The sequence below is a fragment of the Halichoerus grypus genome, chromosome 5, assembly GCF_964656455.1.
Source record: "Halichoerus grypus chromosome 5, mHalGry1.hap1.1, whole genome shotgun sequence".
In the NCBI taxonomy this organism is placed as follows: Eukaryota; Metazoa; Chordata; class Mammalia; order Carnivora; family Phocidae; genus Halichoerus; species Halichoerus grypus.
Window position 1 is genome coordinate 166877231 of NC_135716.1, and position 21096 is coordinate 166898326.

Genomic DNA, 21096 nt, shown 5'->3' on the forward strand with positions numbered 1-21096 from the left:
CCCCACTGCTGTGATAAAACATTCAGTTGTGGTTTTCAAACATGTTTTCCTTTTCAGGATCAAGCCCTGTATCAGGCTCTGCGCTCAGTGGGGAGTCTGCTTGACTTTCCTATATATGAATTTGCTTGCTTGCTTCTCATTGCAGCATTTGGCCACTCGGAAACCCCCTTCTGTAGGAGCTGGTAGCCCCCTCTGCCCCCCTTTTGTGATCTTGCCCCATTTGGGGCCACAATTAAATGCAGTCGTGGAAGTGAAAACTACTGGCATTCTGCATGTGGGCTTGGCCCTCGGGGTCCTGTGCCAAAGAGGAACTCTTTTCTGTATTTTTCTTATTTATTGCTTGTCCCGGAGCACGCTCTTCAGGGTCCTCCTGGGCGGTTCAGCCAGTCTGGAGGAAGGCATGGGAACTGGCCAGCAGCTTGTGTTAGCTGCTTGGTGCTCGCCTGGAGAGCGCCATGCGGGGGTATGGAAGCCAGGAGGCCTAGGAGGTGAAGTGGGTCTGGACAGCCCAGTGGAGTGTCCGCAGACCAAGGAAGGACATCCTCAGATGTGCTCCCTCGAATCCAGGAGCTCCAGACCGCCACTCTCCACTCCCGCCTCAGCCGGAGACTGCGGTCACCGTTTTGTCTATCTCCTGTCCTCTGCTGACCACGGTGCTTGGTTCTGTGACTGCCTCCGTCTAGAAACCAAAGCCCTACCACTTCCAGGAAGTGAGGCCTGTGGTCTCACCTCACGGAACAGGCCTAGACTGACCTTGGAAGCCGAGTTAGTGTCTGCATAGACAAGGTTTCTCTCTGTTACGCTGGATGGGGAGGCTCACCAACCAGTGCGCACACACCATGTCCCGTCTAGGAGCTCAGTATATTCCAGACACGGAAGGATTCCAGGCCTGGGAGACGGTGTGGGGGTGGGGAAAGAACACAGGCTGTAGAGACAGGTACAGCTACGTGATCTGGGTCAGCAGGAATGATGCTAACATTCGTACTGTTCGGTACGTGCCAGGCCCTGCACTAAATACTTCACCAAGATTATCGCATTTGATCCTTAGAACAATCCTGTGAGGTAGATAACCGTTAGTTTTATTTTACATATGAAGGAAATGAAGCTTCGTTTAAAAGAACTTGCTCATAGTCACAGCTGATAGGTGGTGAGCTGGGATGCTAACCCAGGCCCACGACTGGTCAGCCCTCCTGAAGCACCTGATCACTCAAGCTAGTTTTCTGACCTTTAAAATCAGGCTGTTGTCTATTCAGAGAGTTGAAGATTTAGAGAATGTTTATAAAGGGTCTGGCACACAGACCCTACTACATGGTTATCTTCCCATTTTTCCAGATGCCCGGATGTCATTTTTATTCTATGGTTTTAGAGTGAAAAAATCCTGGATCGTCACGTGCAACTATCGTGCTGCGTCCTACACAGAGGACACAGTCCTGCTCTCTCAGGGTCTTAGAGTTTGGTGGGGGAGGAGGAGGGTGAGGGGGTGGCAAACAGAAGAAAAGGCTCTCAGGGCAGTGTGTTCCGGATCGAGTTCCCTTTACCAAGAGGCAGGAAACACTGTGCTGCCACCACCAAGGTTGGTGGTCTTGGATTCCTTTCTGCACCAACCAGTGAGACACGGATGTTGGGGACTCAGGACTGAACAGAACCCAGTTGGCTTCTCTGTATACCAAAGCTCTGAGGCTGAGGGAGTCAAGCAGAAGGTGCTGGGCCCAAACAAGCCAGCCCTCAGTGGCAGGAACCTAGAACCTGAGCAAAGCACTGGTACAATGGCCATCCCTTTTCACGCTGGTCCCCACGAAGCCATTTCCTGTCCACAGTCTGATTTCATGAGATCTTGTCTGAGGTCTTGTAAAGGCTTGTAACGGTTGGCTGGTATCAGAGATTCCCTGAGAAACAGCAGTTAGGAAGCAGGGTTCCTCCAGCATCTAAAGGGTGTTCTGAAATGTCTCAAGTATTTCTTCATAATCATGTTCATCGTTACCTACAAAAGAGTTCAAGTCAATGATGATCTTTGGCCTTAAGCAGGTTCCTTCCCCTTTTTAGGGCACTGGACAGGGAAGGAGTTGGTCAGGATGCTCTAAGGTCCCTGCTAGACCAGAAACTACAAATTATTCAGTCTGAATACTGTGTAAATATTCCCCTTGCATGCCTCGGGGAGGGGAGTATGTTGGAGATGAACTCATTTTCCTTGCCAGGACTCTGGAGCCCCTGGAAGAGGGACAGTAGGGACCCCCTCTCTTTTTTTAAGATTTTATTTATCTGAGGGAGGGAGAGAGAGGAAGAGAGCACAAGCGGGTGGAGGGGCAGAGGAAGAGGGAGAAACAGACTCCCCACTGAGCAGGGAGCCGGACACGGGGCTCGATCCCAGCACCCTGGGATCATGACCTGAGCTGAAGGCAGACCCTTAACCAACTGAGCCACCCAGGCGCCCCAAGCCCATCCCTTAAAAGCCTCTCTGTCCAACTGGGACTGCAGAAGGGTCTGTTCGAGGGCAGGGCCTTGCTGCTGTCAGAGGTACAAGCAGGAGCAGAGTAAGCAGGGGAGAAGCAACGACAGGGGTGAACAGGGGCTCACAGGGACTCACCTGGATCTTTTATGATGGACTTAGTGTGCCTGAGGCCCTTCATGTGGGCAGAAACCTTGCCGTATATATGTGAACTGTCCTTGGCACTCTGTGGCAGGGTCTTCATCTTGGGTTTGGGGAGCAGAGAGGCTTGCGGCAGTTCTGAGACTTGAGAAGACTAAGTAGGAGAAAAAGCAGAAGTCAGCAGGGTACCAAGAAATGGGGCAGCGGAGTCCATGAAATGTAATTTCCTTCAAATATCACCTCCGCTGCTCCCCTCTTGACTTCCTGTTCAGGGTAGGGCTTCCTGGGACCCCAAGTGTTTTTGTTTCTAGCGCATGAAATGTTCTTGGCAGGGGAGACAGGCCAGGATGAGAGACGAAAGGGCTGGGGGCTAGAGACAGGGTGCCCTGAGTTTCTCCACAGAGGGGATTCAGTCAGTGTCCTTCACATCTGCTGCTGAAGGGGCAAAAAGCAGTCACAAAATCTCAGGACAGAGTGCCAGAGCCGAGAGGGGCCCCAGAAGGAGGAGGACTTTGGTTGCACTCCCACCTTAGGCCATATGCACACCTGTCCGTTTACCCTCAGGGGACCCTCCGAGGAGCTGTTTGAGTTCCCGATGCACCCACGAGGAAACAGGCTGAGAGAGAGTGTGCCGTGTCATGCCTCACACAGCACTGCGAGCTGGGCCAGGGTTCAGACCCAGGACCATGTCCGTGACCTCTAAAGCTCGGGCTCTTTCTCACACACTACGCCTTGGAAAGCAAAGGATGCGGGGCCCCTGCTCAGCGGTGGGGAATGCTGATGCGCAGAGGAAAGCCGCAGGATCAAGGGCAGTGGGCAGGGCCTGGGCCCCAAGTCCCTTCCAACAGGAGCAAAAGCGGGGACTGAGGTCTCTCAATTTTTTGTCCTAGGTTCTCTCCCTGGCTGTCAGGAAGGCCTGTGTTTCAGATGTCCCCGTCCGTTCTCTGTTCTGTCAGAAAACAACTGCCCTCCCCCCTCCTCCCCACATGCAAGCCCCTCCTGGGGCCGAAACCGCTCCAGATTCATCTTTCTCACTTCTGCTGCCATCCCACCACCTACCCTCGCGGTACCAGATACGAGTTTCCCCAAGTGCCCAGACAGCGAGCTTGCTACACTTCACACCGTGCTTTTGCCGCAGGTCGTCTGTCGTCAGCGGAGCCCGCAGCTCGGTGCCCGGGCTGGGCCGTCACACCCAGCGTCAGACCCCAGCTCGCCGTTTGCTGGCTGTGTGACCTCAGGCCAGCTACCCTCCCTCTCTGTGCCTCTTGTTCTCCCCGCTGTGGGGAGCGCCATCTCTCAGCGCCCAGCTCACAGGGACGTCTGGAGAGCTGTGGGGGGCGACGCCGGTGACGTGCCCGCCGTGGAGCAGACCCCCGGGGGGCCGCAGCCAAGGCCGCGCTGTGAGCGAGTGACCTCGCCCCAAGGTCACGGGCGGGAAAACGGAGAGCTCAGGCCGCACAGCGAGTGCACTGCGCCCCAAGCGGGTCCTTCCCCGTGCCTGTGACTCGGTTTGGGTCAGTTCAGCGCTCACTGGCACTGTCTGCCCGCCTGGGACCGGGCGGGGTCCCTGTCCTCCCAGACCTCCGGCAGCACACCGGAGACAGACGAGGTGTTGTCCCGCCCGCCCGCCCGCACCCCTACCCGCAGCCCCGGGCCGCGGACCGCGTGGCAGTGCGAATACGGGGTGGGGGGAGGCTGGCGCTGCCAGAGGAAGCCTGAGCTGAGCCGTGCCCGGTGCAAAGAGGAAGCACATTCTGGCAAAAGGCGCACGCGGCAAGTGCTGAGGCAGGAATCTTGGCGGGAGGAAGCTGTGGGAGTTGCTCTGCGGCTGAGTGTGGACCAGAGCGGGTGGAGGAAGATGGGTCTGGCTTGGGGGGGGCGGGGGGGGGTACTGAAGTCAGCCTATAAAGGACCCTCCCTGGACGCCACGCTAGGGGGCTGACATTACCCCCAGGCCATGGGGAGCCACTGAAGGTTCAGAGGATGGGGCCGAGGCCCATCAATGACCAGGGAAGGGCTTGGGAGGCCATCCTGACCACTGTGGGCAGGCGGGGGAGGGGCTGCGGACACGCTTCAGGTGAGCGCTGAGGAAGCCCGAATGAGGGGACAGCCGGGGAAGCTCACGCTCCGCCTCAGGCCTCCCACTTCTGGACTGGGACTCTGGGCAAGTCTCCGGCTCTCCGAGTCCTCACTGTCTCGCCCGTAAAATATGAATCATCACACCAGCATCAGATTGTCAGGATCTCTGTACAACTGAGAGCGAGATGAGAGGCAGGACAAGGAAGGGGCAGGACCCGCAGCGACCCCGGCGGGGTCCCCTCCCCGCCCTCTTTGGCATATTGGTACCTGGGCTCTTTTGTTCTGGCCGCTTTGTTTCTTCTGTCCACCGAGGCCCTGACTTTTGGGGGGCCTAGGAGGAGGAGGTTGGTTCTCGAAGGCTGGTAACCGCCGGAGGGTGTAGTAGAAGGCATCTGTCACCTCCTCTACCGTGGCTACCGGGGGGGGCCCGGCTGGCTGGCCAGGCTGCCCCTCAGTCTCCACAACAGTCAGGTCCAGCCACCGGGGAGGGATCTCGAAGCACATCTCAGGGTTGGAGTCGAGGCTGACCACCAAGAAGGGTTCCATGATTTTCTCCTCCAGCCGCAGGCCTGGGAAGGAGGGCAGAGGGTCAGCAGGATGGCTGCTCTCCTTGGCCACCACCTTGACTTCGCAGGGCAGTGAAAACTGGGCCATCAGATCTTCCAGGCTATAGCGCCGATTATCACTCATCTCCTCCACAAAACTACTGGAGACGTAGAGGGGCAGCAGAATCTGGTCTTCATCTTCTACTTCTTCATACTCTTCCTCCGCCTCCTCCTCAGCCTGGTCTCTCAGCCGCTGACACACCAAGACATCTATGTCCTGGCCTCCAGCCCCCTGGGCCTGGCCAGACCTCAATACCTCCAGCCTGTCGCCCACAGCCAGGGAGGTGAACCCGGGGCTCTCTACCCATTCGCCCTCACAGTCCTTTGTGGCCACGACCCGGAGCGGTTGGCCTGGCTGGAGAGCACCCAGGAGGTCACAGGCCGTGAGGAACTCTCTCGGCCGCCGCCGCAGCTTGCCCTGATAAGCCCCAGAGACCACGAAGTGTCTGGGCACCTTCCGGCCCTTGGTTGAGACCAGGATCCGCCAGGGTGGTGAGGCCAGGCCATGGATGCAGAGCCGCTGGCCTTTCTGTAAGGAGCCTACCCACGGGCCGAGGAAGATGGGGGGCCCCCCCGGAGTTTCCAGGATCTCCGTGGGCAGAGGGAAGGGGCCTCCTCGGGCCAGGACCTCACTCAGCAGCAGTGGTTGGATGAAGTGGATGTGCTGAGAGGAGACGGTGACATCTTCCACGTCGACCTCCAGCGTGGAGGGGATCTTGACAACGGTCCTGCGCACTGTGGGTAGGGGAGGTCGGCTCAGGGGGCACCCCACACACCAGCCCAGGGGTGTCCCTGCACCCCAGCAAAGATATCTGGGCTGGCTGACCTCTTCCCTGTTCTGTTCTGCCAGCATTTTCCTATGGCATCAGATTCCTTGCTCACTCTTTTCCTTAACCTATTTTCAAAAGCAATGATAGAAATTTTTAAACATTTACAAAAGTAGAATAGTATAGCGAACCCCCTACCACCCAGCTTCGGTATTTCGTTCGTGGCCCATCTTCTTTCATTCATACCCTGTCTGTCCCCCTCCACTGGGTTATTTTGAATCAGGACAATCACATGTCATCTTGACCTTTCAGTGTGTGTCTCTAAGAGAAGGGATAAAGTTAAAAACATAACCACAGGGGGCAGCTGGGTGGCTCAGTTGTTAAGCGTCTGCCTTCGGCTCAGGTCATGATCCCAGGGTCCTGGGATCGAGCCCCGCATCGGGCTCCCTGCTCTGTGGGAAACCTGCTTCTCCCTCTCCCACTTCCCCTGCTTGTGTTCCCTCTCTCGCTGTGTCTCTCTCTGTCAAATAAATAAAATCTTAAAAAAACAAACAAACAAACAAAAACATAACCACAATGCCATTAGCACATCTAGATAATAGTTAGCTGATAATTTGTTAATAGCATCAGATATCTAATTCGTTCAACCACTTTTTATTTTTCTTAAAGATTTTTATTTATTTATTGAGAGAGAGAGAGAGAATGATAGAGAGAGAGCGTGAGAGGGAGGAGGGTCAGAGGGAGAAGCAGACTCCCCGCTGAGCAGGGAGCCCAATGCGGGACTCCATCCAGGGACTCCAGGATCATGACCTGAGCCGAAGGCAGTCGCTTAACCAACTGAGCCACCCAGGTGCCCCTCTTTCAACCACTTTTTAAACTTTAATTGAATTTTGAATGTCATTTTATAAGCTACCTTTCTAAATCTTCTCTGCATTTTTGTGGTTTTGGGTTTTTTTTAAGATTTTATTTATTTATTTGTCAGAGAGAGAAAGTGCACGCACAAGCAGGGAGAGCGGCAGGCAGAAGGAGAGGCGGGCTCGATCCCAGGACCCTGGGATCATGACCTGAGCTGAAGGCAGACGCTTAACCGACTGAGCCACCCAGGCGCCCCTCCTTTCTGCATTTTTAAATAAAGAGATAAAACGGCATCAAGAGGGGCACTTGGGTGGCTCAGTCAGTGAAATGTCCAACTCTTGATTTCGGCTCAGGTCATGATCTCAGGGTCGTGAGATTGAGCCCCGAGTCCAGCTCCTCACTCAGAGCCAAGTCTGCTTGGGATTCTCTCTCTGCCTCTCCCTCTGCCCCCCCGCTTGCGCTTTCTCTCTCTCTCTCTCTAAAATAGATGAATGGATCTTTAAGAAAAATAAAAACAAAAACACTGGTTAACGACCTTGGCAACTTGTTTCCTCTCTGGGCATTGGTTAGTACCTGGTTTATAAACTCAGGAGGTGGCTCTGTAAGCGCGTCCACTGCGTTTGAGCCGTACCACACGGAAGACGGAGGGGGGAGTGGCCTCCTTCCTCACAGAGGAAGACTGAGGCTCGGGTGGTGACGTGCCTCAGGTGACAGTGCTGGGATTTTTTTTTTTTTTAAAGATTTTATTTATTTATTTGAGAGAGAGAATGAGATAGAGAGAGCATGAGAGGGGGGAAGGTCAGAGGGAGAAGCAGACTCCCTGCTGAGCAGGGAGCCCGATGTGGGACTCGATCCCAGGACTCCAGGATCATGACCTGAGCCGAAGGCAGTTGCTTAACCAACTGAGCCACCCAGGCGCCCGCCAGTGCTGGGATTTTTGCTCTGTGCCAGGTGAGCTGATGTCTGGTTGCAGCTGGGAGATAGGCACATGGGGGTTCATTATACTGTTCTGGTTTTTTTCTTCAAAGTACTTTATGAATTACCTGAACTGCCTCATCATCCAGGGCAGCCCCCACACTCGACCCACCACTAAAAGCCCTGGTTCCCCAGACTGTGGTCTCTTACTGCCATTTCCCACAAGATGCCAGGGCTCCCTGGGAAAGAGATAACTTCCTGGGTAAGAAATATGTAACAGTCTGGAACCTCTTATATCAGAAAGCAAGAAAAATCTATTCAATACCATGCAGGTGTGTGTCAAAAGGATTCAGGAGCCAAACTGAAAAGGCTCCCACGGGCCAAGGCAGAGATAATATGAGCATCAATAATAATTCCAGTGGATTGGAACACTGAAAATATTTCATCTGTGAGTTCATAATGATGATTTAAAAAAAAAAAAAACCCTAAATAATCATACTTGAAGAATGCTAGGGAGCCAATTCATTTTAAAAACTAGTAAACGGGCACCTGGGTGGCTCAGTCGGTTAAGCATCCGACTCGCGGTTTCAGCTCAGGTCGTGATCGCAGGGATGTGAGATCGAGCCCCGAGGGAGGCTCTGCGCTCAGCGAGGAGTCTGCTTGAGATTCTCTCCCTCCCCCTCTGCCCCTCCCCAACTTGCACTCTCTCTCTCTCAAATAAATCTTTAAAAAAGAACGAGTAAACAAAGTATAGGTCATTTCTTAGGACGGTCTTCCAAACAGGCTGGAGACAGCGTGCAGAGCAGGGCTGGTGAAACAGGCAGAACCCGGCCAGGTCTGCCAGAGCGGAGGGAGAATGGTGCCCTGGGACCTTGACATATATAAACACAATGTCCCATATTTCTCGTACAAGCTAACCAAAGCCGGGGGGGGGGGGCGGGAGGGGGGTTGTAGTAGTTTCCTGACTACTAGATGAAGAAGGAACACTAGGATTAAAATCACTATTGAGGTTCCTAGGGCAATCAGGGATCTAGGCAGGGATCAGCAACAGCCACTCACATCACAACTGCTGGCCCATCCCTTGCATATGATCGACACCACGGGGCAAGGTTGGTGCTGTAAGTTAGGCTGGGGACAGACGCAGAGCCGGGGCGGGGGGACTCCTTGCCCCACACCTCATGCAGCCACGAGAACTGCCTCCTGGGTCTGGTCAAACCTCTGGGGGCCTGTTTACAGATGTGCAGAAAAGAGCGAACAGCGGGCCTGAGGCTTCTAACCCTGGACAAGCCTGCCTGCAAGGCTGGTCCTCGGCTGGCGCCTGGGGACGTGGTTTAGCGAGTGTCGCCAGCATCCTCTCCCTGGCGGGGGTGGTTTCCCGTCCCTTAGCCTGTACAACCCGTGATGCTGAACACCTGCTTTCCCCTGGGGGTGGCCTTGGGCCCAACACAACAGGAAATCCAGGGGTCAGACGCGCGCTGGCTCCATCGCAAGGATGCTGGCAACAAAATCCAAAATGTGAGAGAGCCTACAGGACAAATGGCCGAGTCCCTTCGACAGATTAATTATAAGAAAAATAAGAAAGGTGAACCTACAGAGTAACAGGTGCAAAAGGCCGAACAATCAACAGCAGTCTTGGGGCTCTTACCTGGGGCCTGCTGTGAATACACTGGAGAACAATTTATCAGACAGCAGAGGAAGTTCAAACACCGAATCGTGGTATTGGGAGTTACTGTTAATTTTTTTGGTGTGATGATGGTACTGTGTGTCTGTTAAAAAAAATTATTTTTAAAAGAGACACACTGAAGTATTTATATGAGAAATGATAGGATACCTGGGGTTTGTTTTGAAATAATCGGGCAGGGTGGGGAGAGATGAAACAGGACAGAGAGGTCCTGAGTTAATGACTGTGATGTCAGGTGATGGGGTCTGTTACACTCCCCTCTGCTTGTGTATGTTTGAATTTTTCCATAATGGTTTTCAAAGATTTTTAAAAATCAGGATAAAGCATTCCCACTTGGCTCTGGAGCCCACCAGCAACCGTGAGCATCTGCTCCCCCGGTAACTGCCAGAGAGCGGGACCTCAAACTCTGTCCCCCAGGGCACCCGTTTAGGCTCCGCTCCGGCTCAGCCTCCGAGCGGCCAGACCTGGGCAGCTTCTGCCTGTTTCACCAGCCCTGCTCTGCTCTGGCCACCAGCTGTCCTCAGAAACAGCCCATGAAACAGCTAGGGATTCACCCAGTGCCCTTGTCACGCAGACAGGAGGGGACCTTGAGGAACAATCCCGTCCTCCCCAGAGGCAGGAAAATCTGTTTCTCCTGAGCAAATGGTCCCGGTTTTACTCTGTAACTGCTGCCTTGTCCTAGTTACTAGCAAGCGCACAATCTAACTTTTGCCTAATTTTATAAAGAGTGGGACCTCACTCTTAAGTTCCCTCATTTTCCTGTCTCCTTTTACTAACTTCCCACTATTTGGGACTCTTTATTCTGTTATGTACTGGGTAAGCAACCTGGTCCCTGGGGTACCTTCCATCTGAGCAGCTTCCCAGGGGCCCCTCTCTCGCCCCGCCAACCTTCCCCCACCTGCCCGGACGACTCACTGTGCATGATGGCTTGGAGCTCATACTGGGGCCTCAGGATCAGGGACCGCCAGGGGAGGGTGGGGCAGGTGAAGAGGCGGTCGCTCAGGGCTGGGTCTTGCAGGGCCTGGAGCAGGGGCTGAGGGGCACCAGGCTCCCACTCCCAGAAGGGCCCCTTCTGGGAGAGGGGCAGGTGTAGAATGAACTGCTGGGTTTTGGTGTCTAGCACACAGCGGGCCTGGTAGGTCCCATGGTACGCTTCCACATCCTCGAGCAGGAGGGGCTGGTCCCTGGGCACCACCCTGGCCTCTGTGCTGATTCTGTGTGTTGACATGAAGCCAATGGGCAGCTTCCTGGAGCGCTGGGTTGCAGCAGAGAGTAACTCCTCCAAGGTTCTGTAGCTCTGAGGGCCGGTGAGGGGGGTGAAGCGGCCTGTGGGGCACAGGAGAGGGCGTCAAGGTGGGATGGCACCTTGCTGGGTCCAGGGCCACACATACCAGGCCCTGGTCTGCCGGAGAGAACCCAGTCAGAATCCCCCAAAGACAAGCGCCAAGCATCTGGACATCCAGGCTGCAGGGCTGAGGGGCAAAAAGCAGCCAGTGACCATGTGTGAAGGGACAGTGACAGGCAGAGATGGGGACAGTTCCTCCTTACTCGGAGAGGCAAGAACACAGAGGGATTGTCCACAGAGCAGGGATGGACTTCCCAAAAGACACTGACAATGGCCCCATCTGCCTACCTCCCGAACCATACCTACCTCCGACTCTGCCAGCTTTGCTTCCATATTCCTCACCGCCACTCCAATCCCATACATCCAACACCCATCACCCCATGCTGGGGCAGCGCCATTGTCCGCCTCTCTCCCAAATGAGAAACCCAGGAGCTCCTAGCCAAATGACCTCTGACCACCCCCCTTCACCCCACATCCTGTCTGCCAATTCTGGTGGCCCGACTGTTCTTCCCCCATCCACTTCTCCCCCTGTCCCCATTCACGCTCCTCCTGCCACTGTACCAGCCTACAACAGTCCACATCCAGACATCGCTTCCAGAGTTTTCCTGCCCCAAAACGCCCAACACGAGTCTAATCAAGGCAACATCACACTAAACCCAGACTGAAGGACATCCAAAAGCACCAGTCTAGACTCTTCAAAAAGTTGATATCAAGACAAAGGCTGAAGGAGATTAGGAAATCGGTATGTAATCTGGGGTCTTCTGGGTGGCTCAGTCAGTTAAGCATCTGACTCTAGATTTTGACTCAGGTCATGAACTCAGGATCTTGAGATCAAACCCCACATCTGCACTGGGTGTGGTACGTGCTAAAGATTCTCTCTCCCCCTTTCCTTCCTCCCAACCCGCCTCACACGCGCGCGCTCTCTCTCTTAAAAAAAAAAAAAAAAAAAAGGAGAAGGAAATTCCTATTAAAAAAAAAAAGAAAGAAACCGATGTGATCTGGGATTGGTTTCTGGATCAAGGGGAAACCGACTAATAAAGGACATTTATTAGGGCAGCTGTTGGAATTTGAATAGACTAGGTTAGAAAGTAGTATTATATCAATATTAAATTTTCTTTTTTTTTTTAAAGATTTATTTATTTATTTGAGAGAGCGAGAATTAGAGAGAGAGAGTACACGAGAGGGGGTAGGGTTAGAGGGAGAAGCAGCCTCCTCGCTGAGCAGGGAGCCCGATGCGGGACTCGATCCAGGGACTCCAGGATCATGACCTGAGCCGAAGGCAGTCGCTTAACCAACTGAGCCACCCAGGCGCCCCTCAATATTAAATTTTCTGAATTTGATCACTGAACTATAGTTTTATGAACAAATGTCCTTGTACTTAGGAGTAATATTAGTAAATATAAGGAGTAACCTTTAAAAGGGTTATCATGTCTGCAATTCATTCTCAAATGGCCCAGGAAAAAATACATATATACACATACACATATAGTAATATATGTTCATGTATGTGCATGTGTGTGGAGAGAGGGAGAGAAAGAAATGTAACAAAATGTTGGTGAACTGGAAAACAATCCGTAACTCTGGATGAAGGGCGTACAGTGGTTTTAGCAAGTCTTCTGTGAACTTGAACACATTTCAGAATAAAAAGGAAAAACCCTCAAAATACAAAATAGAGCACACCACTCATATTTAAAACCCTCACTGGCTCCTCGGTGCTCTCCAAGACCAAGCTGTGCCCGTGGCCCCCCAAAGCCCTCTGGCAATCGGCTTCCCGCCTGCCTCCCCACCGCCTGCCCCCCACGGGAACCCAAGCCCTCAGCCGTCCCATTCAGGCCATCACAGGAAGGCATACAGGAAGGAGCCCTCGGACTACACCTGCTCTGGGCCACGCCCTGTTCTAAGCCCTTCATTCTTGGCAACTCATTGAGCCCTCACCTCAAGCCTGACCGCCCTGCTCTGGAAGAGTACGCTGAGGCACAGAGCGGTGCCAGGACCCGGCCACGGCTAGTAGCGGGTGGTCATCCCGCTAGAGACGGGATTCGCATCCAGGCCGTTGGCTTCAGCGTCCCGGCCCACGGCCCGCTACGCACCCCCCACAGGAACCGAGCTCTGTCATTTCTGGAGCGCCAGATACGCAATGCTCCCCCCCGTGTTACTCCCTCTGGGAGTCCTTCCTCCCGCTCAGGTGCCGCCTCCTCCAGGAAGCCTGCACAGACCCCTGAGGCAGGCTCCTCCTGCCAGGAACCGTCTCTAAACTCCGCGTCTACTGTTGCCCTCCTCTTGCTGCCACCCGGGAAGCTCCCGCTGCAGAGGCCCGCGCCCGGGGCATCCTGAGCACAGGGCCCGGCACACACGTGTCAGTAAATGTGTGGCGAGGGGATGCGTGAGCAAACACAGACACGAGCGCGGAGACAAAGACCTAGAACAAAGGAAGTCCCAGCCAGAGAGGCAGATGTGACCAGAGAGATGGATACGGAGAGGGGGCAGCCACCCCAGGGTAAGGGCATCGTGAGACCACTCAGAGGACATCCCTGGCCTTGGGGCAGGGCCGTGGGGGATGGGAGAGCCCAGGTGCAAACGAGAGGGGTGGGAGCGCATGCTGGGCTGGAGGGGGCCAGTGTCCTGGGGGGGACGGGGGGACACAGAGCTGCTTGTCTTACCAGGGAAGTTGGGGGAGATTTCCATGGTCTGGCCCGTTCCTGGGTTCTTGCAGACCACCTTCTGGAGGCAAACCCGGGTGACCTTGATCAGGTCCCCTGTGGAGAGGCAGCACTCATTCCCACAGATCTCGTAGATGGAGCCTGCAGAGAGAGAGATCCAGTTTCCCGGGGGGTCCGCAAGGGCCAAGTGCTGGCTGGCCTGCGCCCTGCGCCCCCACAGGCCGCACTCTGCCTCCGCTCTGCACGTGTTCCTGCTGCCCGGGGTGGCCCTCCCTGTCTTTCCCCACCGGAGGCCCCTGGCTCAGCTGGACTCAGGCAGCAGGAACCCTGCCTGTGCCTTCTTTTAGCGCTGGGCAGACGCCTCTGTGAGACACTTCTCTGGCCTGCTCCCCTCCCTATGCCTCCCAAGCGGAGCTCACAGGCGGGGCAGGGCTGGTCCGTCCCAGCACCCCTGCAGCTGCCACAGGCCTCGCCTCTAGGCGTGTGTTGAGGTCCTGGGCGAGGAAGTAGCCCTAAGTCCCAGCTGCCTACGTACGGCTACCACGTCGGGCCCAGAGAAGTGCAGTGACTGCCTGGAGGTCACACACAGCCTGACACCCGCGCTGGTGCGTTCTTCTTCATGTGAATTGTGTTTAAAGGCAGCACGGGTGAAAACGGAGAGCCACTGACAGGGTGGGTGCAGGAGGCAGGGCTCTGGGCTGCCAGCAACAAGCACAGCGGCCCCACTCAACGATTCTAAAGGTGTCTAAAGCAGTGTCCGGAACATAGAAGGTGCTCGATACAGATCTCCCCCACGGGGTGGACAGGCTCTGTCTGCCGACGCGGGATGGGACAGCGCACATAGGTCAGTCCTGAGGCCACCACCTGACACCCCCCAACCCCCCCCACACACTTCCAAGGCATCCCCAGCACGGCTTTCACAATGGCCCTGAGAAGCTGATGAAAATCCCACCCCTTATCCCAGGAAAATGCACATGGTCTCATAAACTGTAGGTCTGTCTGCAGTTTCAGGGGGCGGCCCCTCAGGGCTGGTGCAAATAGCAGCTGGGGTGCTGGGCACCGGACTGCAGATGTGCTTTGCCGTAAAGACCCCCGAGTGCCCTCCGAGGGAGGACCGGTTCCCTGTCCTAAATAATGAGCTGTGCCCGGGTGAGGCTGGGTGGGGTCCTCAGATGATCAGGTCAAAGGGGGCAGAACGGGGACCCCAGCCCAGGGTGTTTGGACAGCGGGAACCCCTCACCACCCAGCTAGCTCCCATTGCTCCCACCCCCTGGCCTCCGCCCAGGGCCTTCTCTCACCAAATGTCCACCACTTCCCACGCCCAGGGTCAGGCAGAATGAGGAAGCAGCCATTGCGACAGGCCGCAGTCACAGGATGTCAGCAGGAGCGCAAACAGCAGAGGCGCCTGCAGGGAGCCCCCGAGGAGAAGTCAGCATTTGAACCCACATCTGCCAGATTCCCAAGTGGATCTGGCCAAACCCAGTGTGTGGTGGCACGTCCTGCCACCTGTGTGGCCCTCCATGTGTCTCCCCCTTGGTGTAGGAACTCCCCCTTGGAGCCTCAGAACACTTCACTGGAGGCTGCTGTGGCAAAGCAAGGGAAGAGAAAGAGGGAACAGATCGGGCAGGGAACCCCGGCATTCGTTTGCTTTCTAAGGAAGTAGCCTCTCCCCTCCAACCAGTCTCCAAGTTCCCTCTTCCTCCGGCGCCTCACCCTCCGAGCAGCTTTCCCTCCCCTCCACTGCCTGTCCATCTCTCCCTTCTTCTCCTTCAGGCAGCAACTAGCGACTGAGCCCCTGCTATGTACCCATCCCTGGGAAGCACGTAGGCAGATGTGCAGGTGCGCCAGGAGCACAGGGCGAGCGGGGAAGGCGCTGGAGGGAGCAGCGATTCAAGCTGAGAACTGAAGAGCTGACAGATCAGGTTGCAAAGCCGAGGGCGAAGGGGGCTGGAAGGCGCGTAGATAGGCGTCAAGGGGGAGGAGTGGGAGGGCACGCGGAGGGGAGGGCTGACCAGGCACGAGCCCCGATGTTCCGCTTTCCCACCGTCAGACTTCCGTCCGTGCGCACAGCGGTTTCACCCGCGCTTGGCTCGGTTCCACCCACCTGAGTGTCTAAGCTCATTGACTTCTCATCATCACCCTGCGGGGCAATCAGCGCTCTCCCATTCCACGAAAGCAAAAGCCGAGGCCCAGAGAGGTTGACTGTGGCCCCAAGTCACACTTGGGCTTGGGCAGTGGCAGCGTGGCTCGGTTTCCGTCGCCCGGGCAGCGCCCCGGCCGCACCACCCACCGAGAGCCTGGCGGGGGCGGGGGTCGCGGGGTCGCGGGGTCGCGGCCCCTCACTCACCCTGGAAGTAGACCCCCGAGCAGACCCGCAGCACACGCGGGAGGGAGGCGAGGTCCAGGGCGCAAACGAAGTCCTGCAGCGACACCGGCTCCATGGTCCTCGCGGCTCGCTGGACGCCGACCGAGTGACCGCAGCCCGCGCTCTGATTCCAGCAGCCCCGCCCCGGCCGCCCCGCCCGCGCCGCGCCGATGTGGGCGGGGTCGCTCCGCCTACGTGGGCGGGGCCTCTCCGTCTCGGGGCGCGGCGACCTCGCCCGTGCCCTCTGACCGCCTCGGTTTCCTTAGCCCTAAAATGGGCCGCAGTGCCTACCTCTCACCTTGGCGGCGCGACGTCGAAGGTCTAGATCCGGGCCCGACGCCTGGAGGCTCTGACTAAAGGAAGGCTGGTCCCCACGTCCCGGGTTGTCTGTGATGTATCCCATGGTGCGGGGGGGAGGGGGGTGGCGCTGATGAGATGAAGGAGAAGCCCCAGCCGACCCCCGGCCCCGACCTGCCCCCGCCGTCCTCCCAGTTAGAAGGAGGAAACGCGGCCGGCCTGGTGTAGTTCTGGGTCTCACAAGAGACACAGCCCTGCCCTTTGCGTCTGCGGAGAGAGATGCAGTGTCGGGTCTCCTGACTCCCTCTCCCGGACACTCACGGTCCTCTACCGATGGGGAGCTCACCACCTTTCCAGGACTCTTAGGACATTTCTAGTTAAAATTTCTTCCTTGGGCTAAAGAGAAATCTGCTTAGGCGAGAGCCCTCTCGCTTGGTATCTAACTTTAAACAAATCACTGACTTCTGAGTTTCAGTTTCCTCATCTGTAAAATGGGGCAAAGAAATATTTTCTTACCTGGTTGTGAGGATTAAATGAGATCATTTAGGTATTGCGCAAAATTCTTTATTTCACTTTGTGTCACTATAAAAGTAATAGACTTCTAATCAGAAATAATAAAAGTTTGGGGTGCCTGGGTGGCTCAGTCGGTCGAGCCTCCGACTCTTGGTTTGGGCTGAGGTCATGATGTCCCGGTACGGCATCCAGCTCCGCCTGAGGCGGGGGGTGGGGGGTGGGGGGTGGGGGGGTGTGTACCTGCCTGAGATGCTCTCTCTCCCTCTCCCCCTGCCCCTCCCCCTCCCTGCCCCTCTCCCTGCTCTCGCGCGCTCTCTCTCTCTCTAAAATAAATAAATCTTTTTTTAAAAAAAGAAATAATAAAAGTTTAAAATAAGAGGAATAAACCCTAATTAAAGACACTTGACAAATTAAACAGGACATTCCAACATACTTATTACTAACACTTGGCTGTTTTTCTTTCTACTCTTTATTGTTTGTGTGCAGATTTTAAACTTTTTAAAATTTACACTAAAGTTGCAAAAAATAGATTTCCCATATATCCCTCAGCTAGTTTCAAATTCCCCTAATGCTACCATCTCACATTACCTGGGCACATTTGTCAAAACTAAGAAACCAGCATTGCTACATTAATGTTAACTAAATTGTAGACTTTATTTGGATTTTATCTGCTTTTTCTCTGATGTCCTTTTTCTGTTCCAGAATCTCAACCAGGATTCCCTATTGCATTTAATCCACATGTCTCCTGTCCGTGACCCATTCTCAACCTTTCCTGGTTCTTCTTCTAAGCTTGACAATCTTGAGGAGAACTGGTCAGGCATTTTGCAGAATGCCCCTCAACTGGAATTTTTTCCGATATTTTCCTCATGACTAGACTGGGGCTATGGGTTTTCTGGGAGGATACTACCAAGGTGATATGTCCTTCTCATGGCCTCTCCAAGGGGGCACATGACATGGGCACAGGACTTTTTACTGTGATGTTAACCGTGATGGCTTAGCTAAGGCAGTGTTTCCGGGTTTCTCCACTGGAAAGTTGCTATTTTCCACTGTCCGTACTCCATTCTTTGGAAACAAGTTGCTAAGTGCATCCCACCCTTGGGGGAAGCTAAGCCCCACTTCCTGGAGTGAGGAACATCCAAATAAATTACTTGGGAGTCCTCTGTAAGAAAGATGTGTCTCTTCTCCCCCACTTATTTATTTATTCAACTATTTGTTTATGTCAGTATGGACTCATGGGTATTTATACTTTGACTTATAATCTAATACTACGTTATTTCTGTTGTTGCTCAAATTGTTCCAGCTTTGGGAGTTCCTTCGGCCTAGTGCCTGGGTCCCTTTGCCATGCCCTCCTTGTTCTGCTTTCTGAGCACTTCCTTACTGTCTGATGCTACAAGATGTTTCAGACTCATCTTGTCTTTTTTCTGCCCCAGCCCTACACGCAGCCATTTCTCCCAGAAGCCTGGTTCCTTTTATTTTTATTTTTTTAAGATTTTATTTATTTATTTGAGAGAGAGCGAGAAAGTGCAAGCGCAAGCGGGGGCGGGGGGGGGGAAGGAGGGGCAAGGGATAAGCAGGCTCCCCGCTGAGCAGGGAGCCCGATGTGGGGCTCGATCCAGGACCCTGGGATCATGACCTGAGCCAAAGGCAGACGCTTAACGACTGAGCCACCCAGGCGCCCCCTATTTTTGTCTTTTTCTTTCTTTGCATAAACATTACAGACACCGCTGCCCACCCCATGACCCAGCTGACATCAGGTCCAGCCCTGACCTTCAGGGAGAAGCTCCTGAGTGGTAACACTCAACAGAAAAATTTAAAACCCTCCCTTGCCCTTGACCTTTATCTTTTCGCAGATTCCTGGGCGCAGAAGTGGACCTACCAAATTAGCAGGCAAAAGCCTTCTACAACCGACATATTGAAACATTTCCTTGCTGTTACAGTTTTGCGGTTATATATTTATATGTGTAATTGTTTATTTAATGTCTCCTCAGCAATTAGACAGTTGGCTTCTGGAGTTTGCTGGCTGGCTCAGTGGGTACAGCATGCCACTGTTAATCAGAGTCGTGAGTTCAAGCCCCACTTTGGGTGTGGAGCCTACTCAAAATAAAATTTAAAAAAATTTTTTTTAATCCAGAACTTACTGAAAAAAAAAGACAGTTGGCTTCTGGTGGTCAGAGGTTGGACTACCAGTCTGCTTTGCTCCCCAGTGTAGCAATCACATATCACAGGGCTTGGCAAACAATAGATGCTCAATAAATCGCTGTTGTTAATGACTCACTGAATGAATGCATGGAGAATGCTTCCTTGAGAGAGATCCCTGAAGTGTAATTTCTGGGTCAAATGGTATCTGGCATTTATATCTTCTGAGGGCGTATTTCAGTCATGTTGAAATGTTGCTGAGCCTCCAATGGACCCAATAAGAAAAGGAGGAAGGATGCTTGCAAGAGCTGAGAAGAGTGGCACAGAGGTATGCCAGGGGCCATGGGGCTACAAGCCCAGGAGGAGGGTATGCTAAGCAGAGGGGATGGGACAGAGGGGGCATTTCTATGTTTCCAGAAACATTGGCAGGTGTGATTCTGTGGGCACCTACTCTGAGCAGGCTCAGTACAAACATACACTCACTTAATCCTCTCTACAAGTAAGCAAGACAGACATTATCATTCCCACTTTACAGGTGAGGAAACTGAGGCTCAGAAGAGGCTCAGAAAAGTATTGCCTGATATCATGCGACAAGAAAGTGGGGGAAGCTAGGAATCCTCTTTTTAAGTGTTTATTTATTCATTTAAGTAATCTCTACACCCAGTGTGGTGCTCAGACCCACAACCCTGAGATCAAGAGCTGCATGCTCTTCCACTGAGCAGCCAGGCGCCCTGGGGAGGCAAAGGCTTCTGAGGCAGGCTGGAGGAGACCATGGCAGTTACTCATCTCTTCCCCAGGGGTTTCAGCGGACCAAGTAAGTCTGACAGATTTCTGCTTGGTTTAGTTTGGCCTTGAATTGCATGCAGCAGAGGATGAAGAATAAAAAGATGAGCTTTGAAAATAGACCTGGGCTCAAAGCCTGTCTCCACCACTTCTTAGCTGTGTGACCTTGGGCAAGCTCCTTAACCTCTCTGAGCCTCGGTCCCCTCTGTACAATGGGCACTCGCTGGAGCAGGGTCTTGGTGGAAATGATAGTGTGATGGGCACAGGGCACGTGCCAGGTGCTCAACATCCGTTCTTATTATTGCTTTCTGAGGGTCTCATCTCATTTACTTCTCTTAATTCCCTGCTTTCTAGTTTAGGAAAATGAGATTCTGAGTGGGAAACAGTCCTCCTTGCTGTTACACAGCATGCAAATGGAGGAACTGGGATTGGAAGCTGGGCCTGGCCTGAGGTAGCCTTGGCCCCAGCCCTTTGCACTTTTCCCAGCCCCAGAGCACCAGCCTGGATCTCTGGCTCCTCAGGAGTTGAGTGGGGTGTGGAGAGGTGGGGGGGAGGGGCGGGCAGGCGGGGGGGAAGTGGGGAAGGAGGCCAGAGGAGAGGCCTGCCACAACCCAGAACTGGAGTTCCTCATTTCTATAAGTTTCACAGTTTTCCGTGTCGGAGGATGAATGGCTCCAGGCTTCCGGTGGTCACAGCAGTAGGGTGACTCAAGGTGACTGGGGGTGGGGCATGGGGGCTGGGTCCCTGCCTGCTTTGCTGGCACCAAACGCTCTTGCACCTGGTCCCACACGGCCTTTCCAGGGGCGGGGTCCTTCCCAGGAGGGGAGTGCAGCATCTGTCGGGGGTTGTGACAGCATCCGGCTGTCTACTTATGTCCACCAGCATGGCCCGTTGGCCAAGGGGGGCGCTGGTGGAAAACACGATAGCAGTCAGGGGCTTTTGGTGCTGTGGGCTTCTGCCCCTTGGCACAGGCCCCCTGGCCGCTCTGAGGTGGCCCCTTCCCAAGTCCAAGGCGCCTGTGGGCTTTGGGGCCCCCACCGCACAGTTACACACCCGCTCGTAGGCTCAGGCTTGGAAGCTGTCACGCTCCAGGTCAGCAGAGACAAGTGCCCAAAACTCACAAATGAAACCAGAATCACTCACGGCACTGGCAACCCCGGGGACGTGAAGGGCGATCTGTTGTCTTTTCCCAGTTTTCTAGATTTTCTAGAACATGCTTTGTAAGGATAATATAAACAGCTCCCTGCCAAGGATTCCCTGAGACCACGGTGGAGGCCATCCTGGAGGGAGGCTCCCCCCCCGTTGCAGATTTCCATGAGGGTGGAGGGACAGACATGTTCACTTCTGGAAAGGCATGTTCACTCTCCCTATGTCCTCAACGAGGACCGAGGGGCTGGTTGTGAAGCTTTGAAGGGCTGTCGTGCTCAGTGTGATGAGAAAGTACTTCAAGCCTTGCCTTCTAGATCTTATAAAGCAGTGGGTGGGGGGGGGGGAGCGGTGCACAAAGG

The 21096-nt window shown here is 54.3% G+C and overlaps 1 protein-coding gene across 4 annotated transcripts; it reads right to left on the bottom strand.

Moving 5' to 3' along the window:
* Positions 1 to 1058: 1058 nt before the first annotated feature.
* THEMIS2 (thymocyte selection associated family member 2) lies at positions 1059 to 15967 on the bottom strand. Of its 4 annotated transcripts, none has more exons than XM_078073582.1 (6): positions 15842 to 15967; positions 13495 to 13635; positions 10405 to 10815; positions 4934 to 6006; positions 2585 to 2741; positions 1059 to 1981 (listed from the first exon to the last, which is right to left on the bottom strand). In XM_078073582.1, the coding sequence occupies exons 1-6, from the start codon at positions 15933 to 15935 to the stop codon at positions 1926 to 1928; spliced, it is 1932 nt and encodes a 643-aa protein (XP_077929708.1). In that variant the 5' UTR covers positions 15936 to 15967; the 3' UTR covers positions 1059 to 1925. The 4 variants fall into 4 exon arrangements, 2 of the variants coding, with proteins under 2 accessions (XP_077929708.1, XP_077929709.1); XM_078073583.1 differs by lacking the exon at positions 15842 to 15967 and adding an exon at positions 14793 to 15422; XR_013448310.1 differs by lacking the exon at positions 1059 to 1981 and adding an exon at positions 4712 to 4832 and having other exon boundaries at positions 2592 to 2741.
* Positions 15968 to 21096: the final 5129 nt, after the last annotated feature.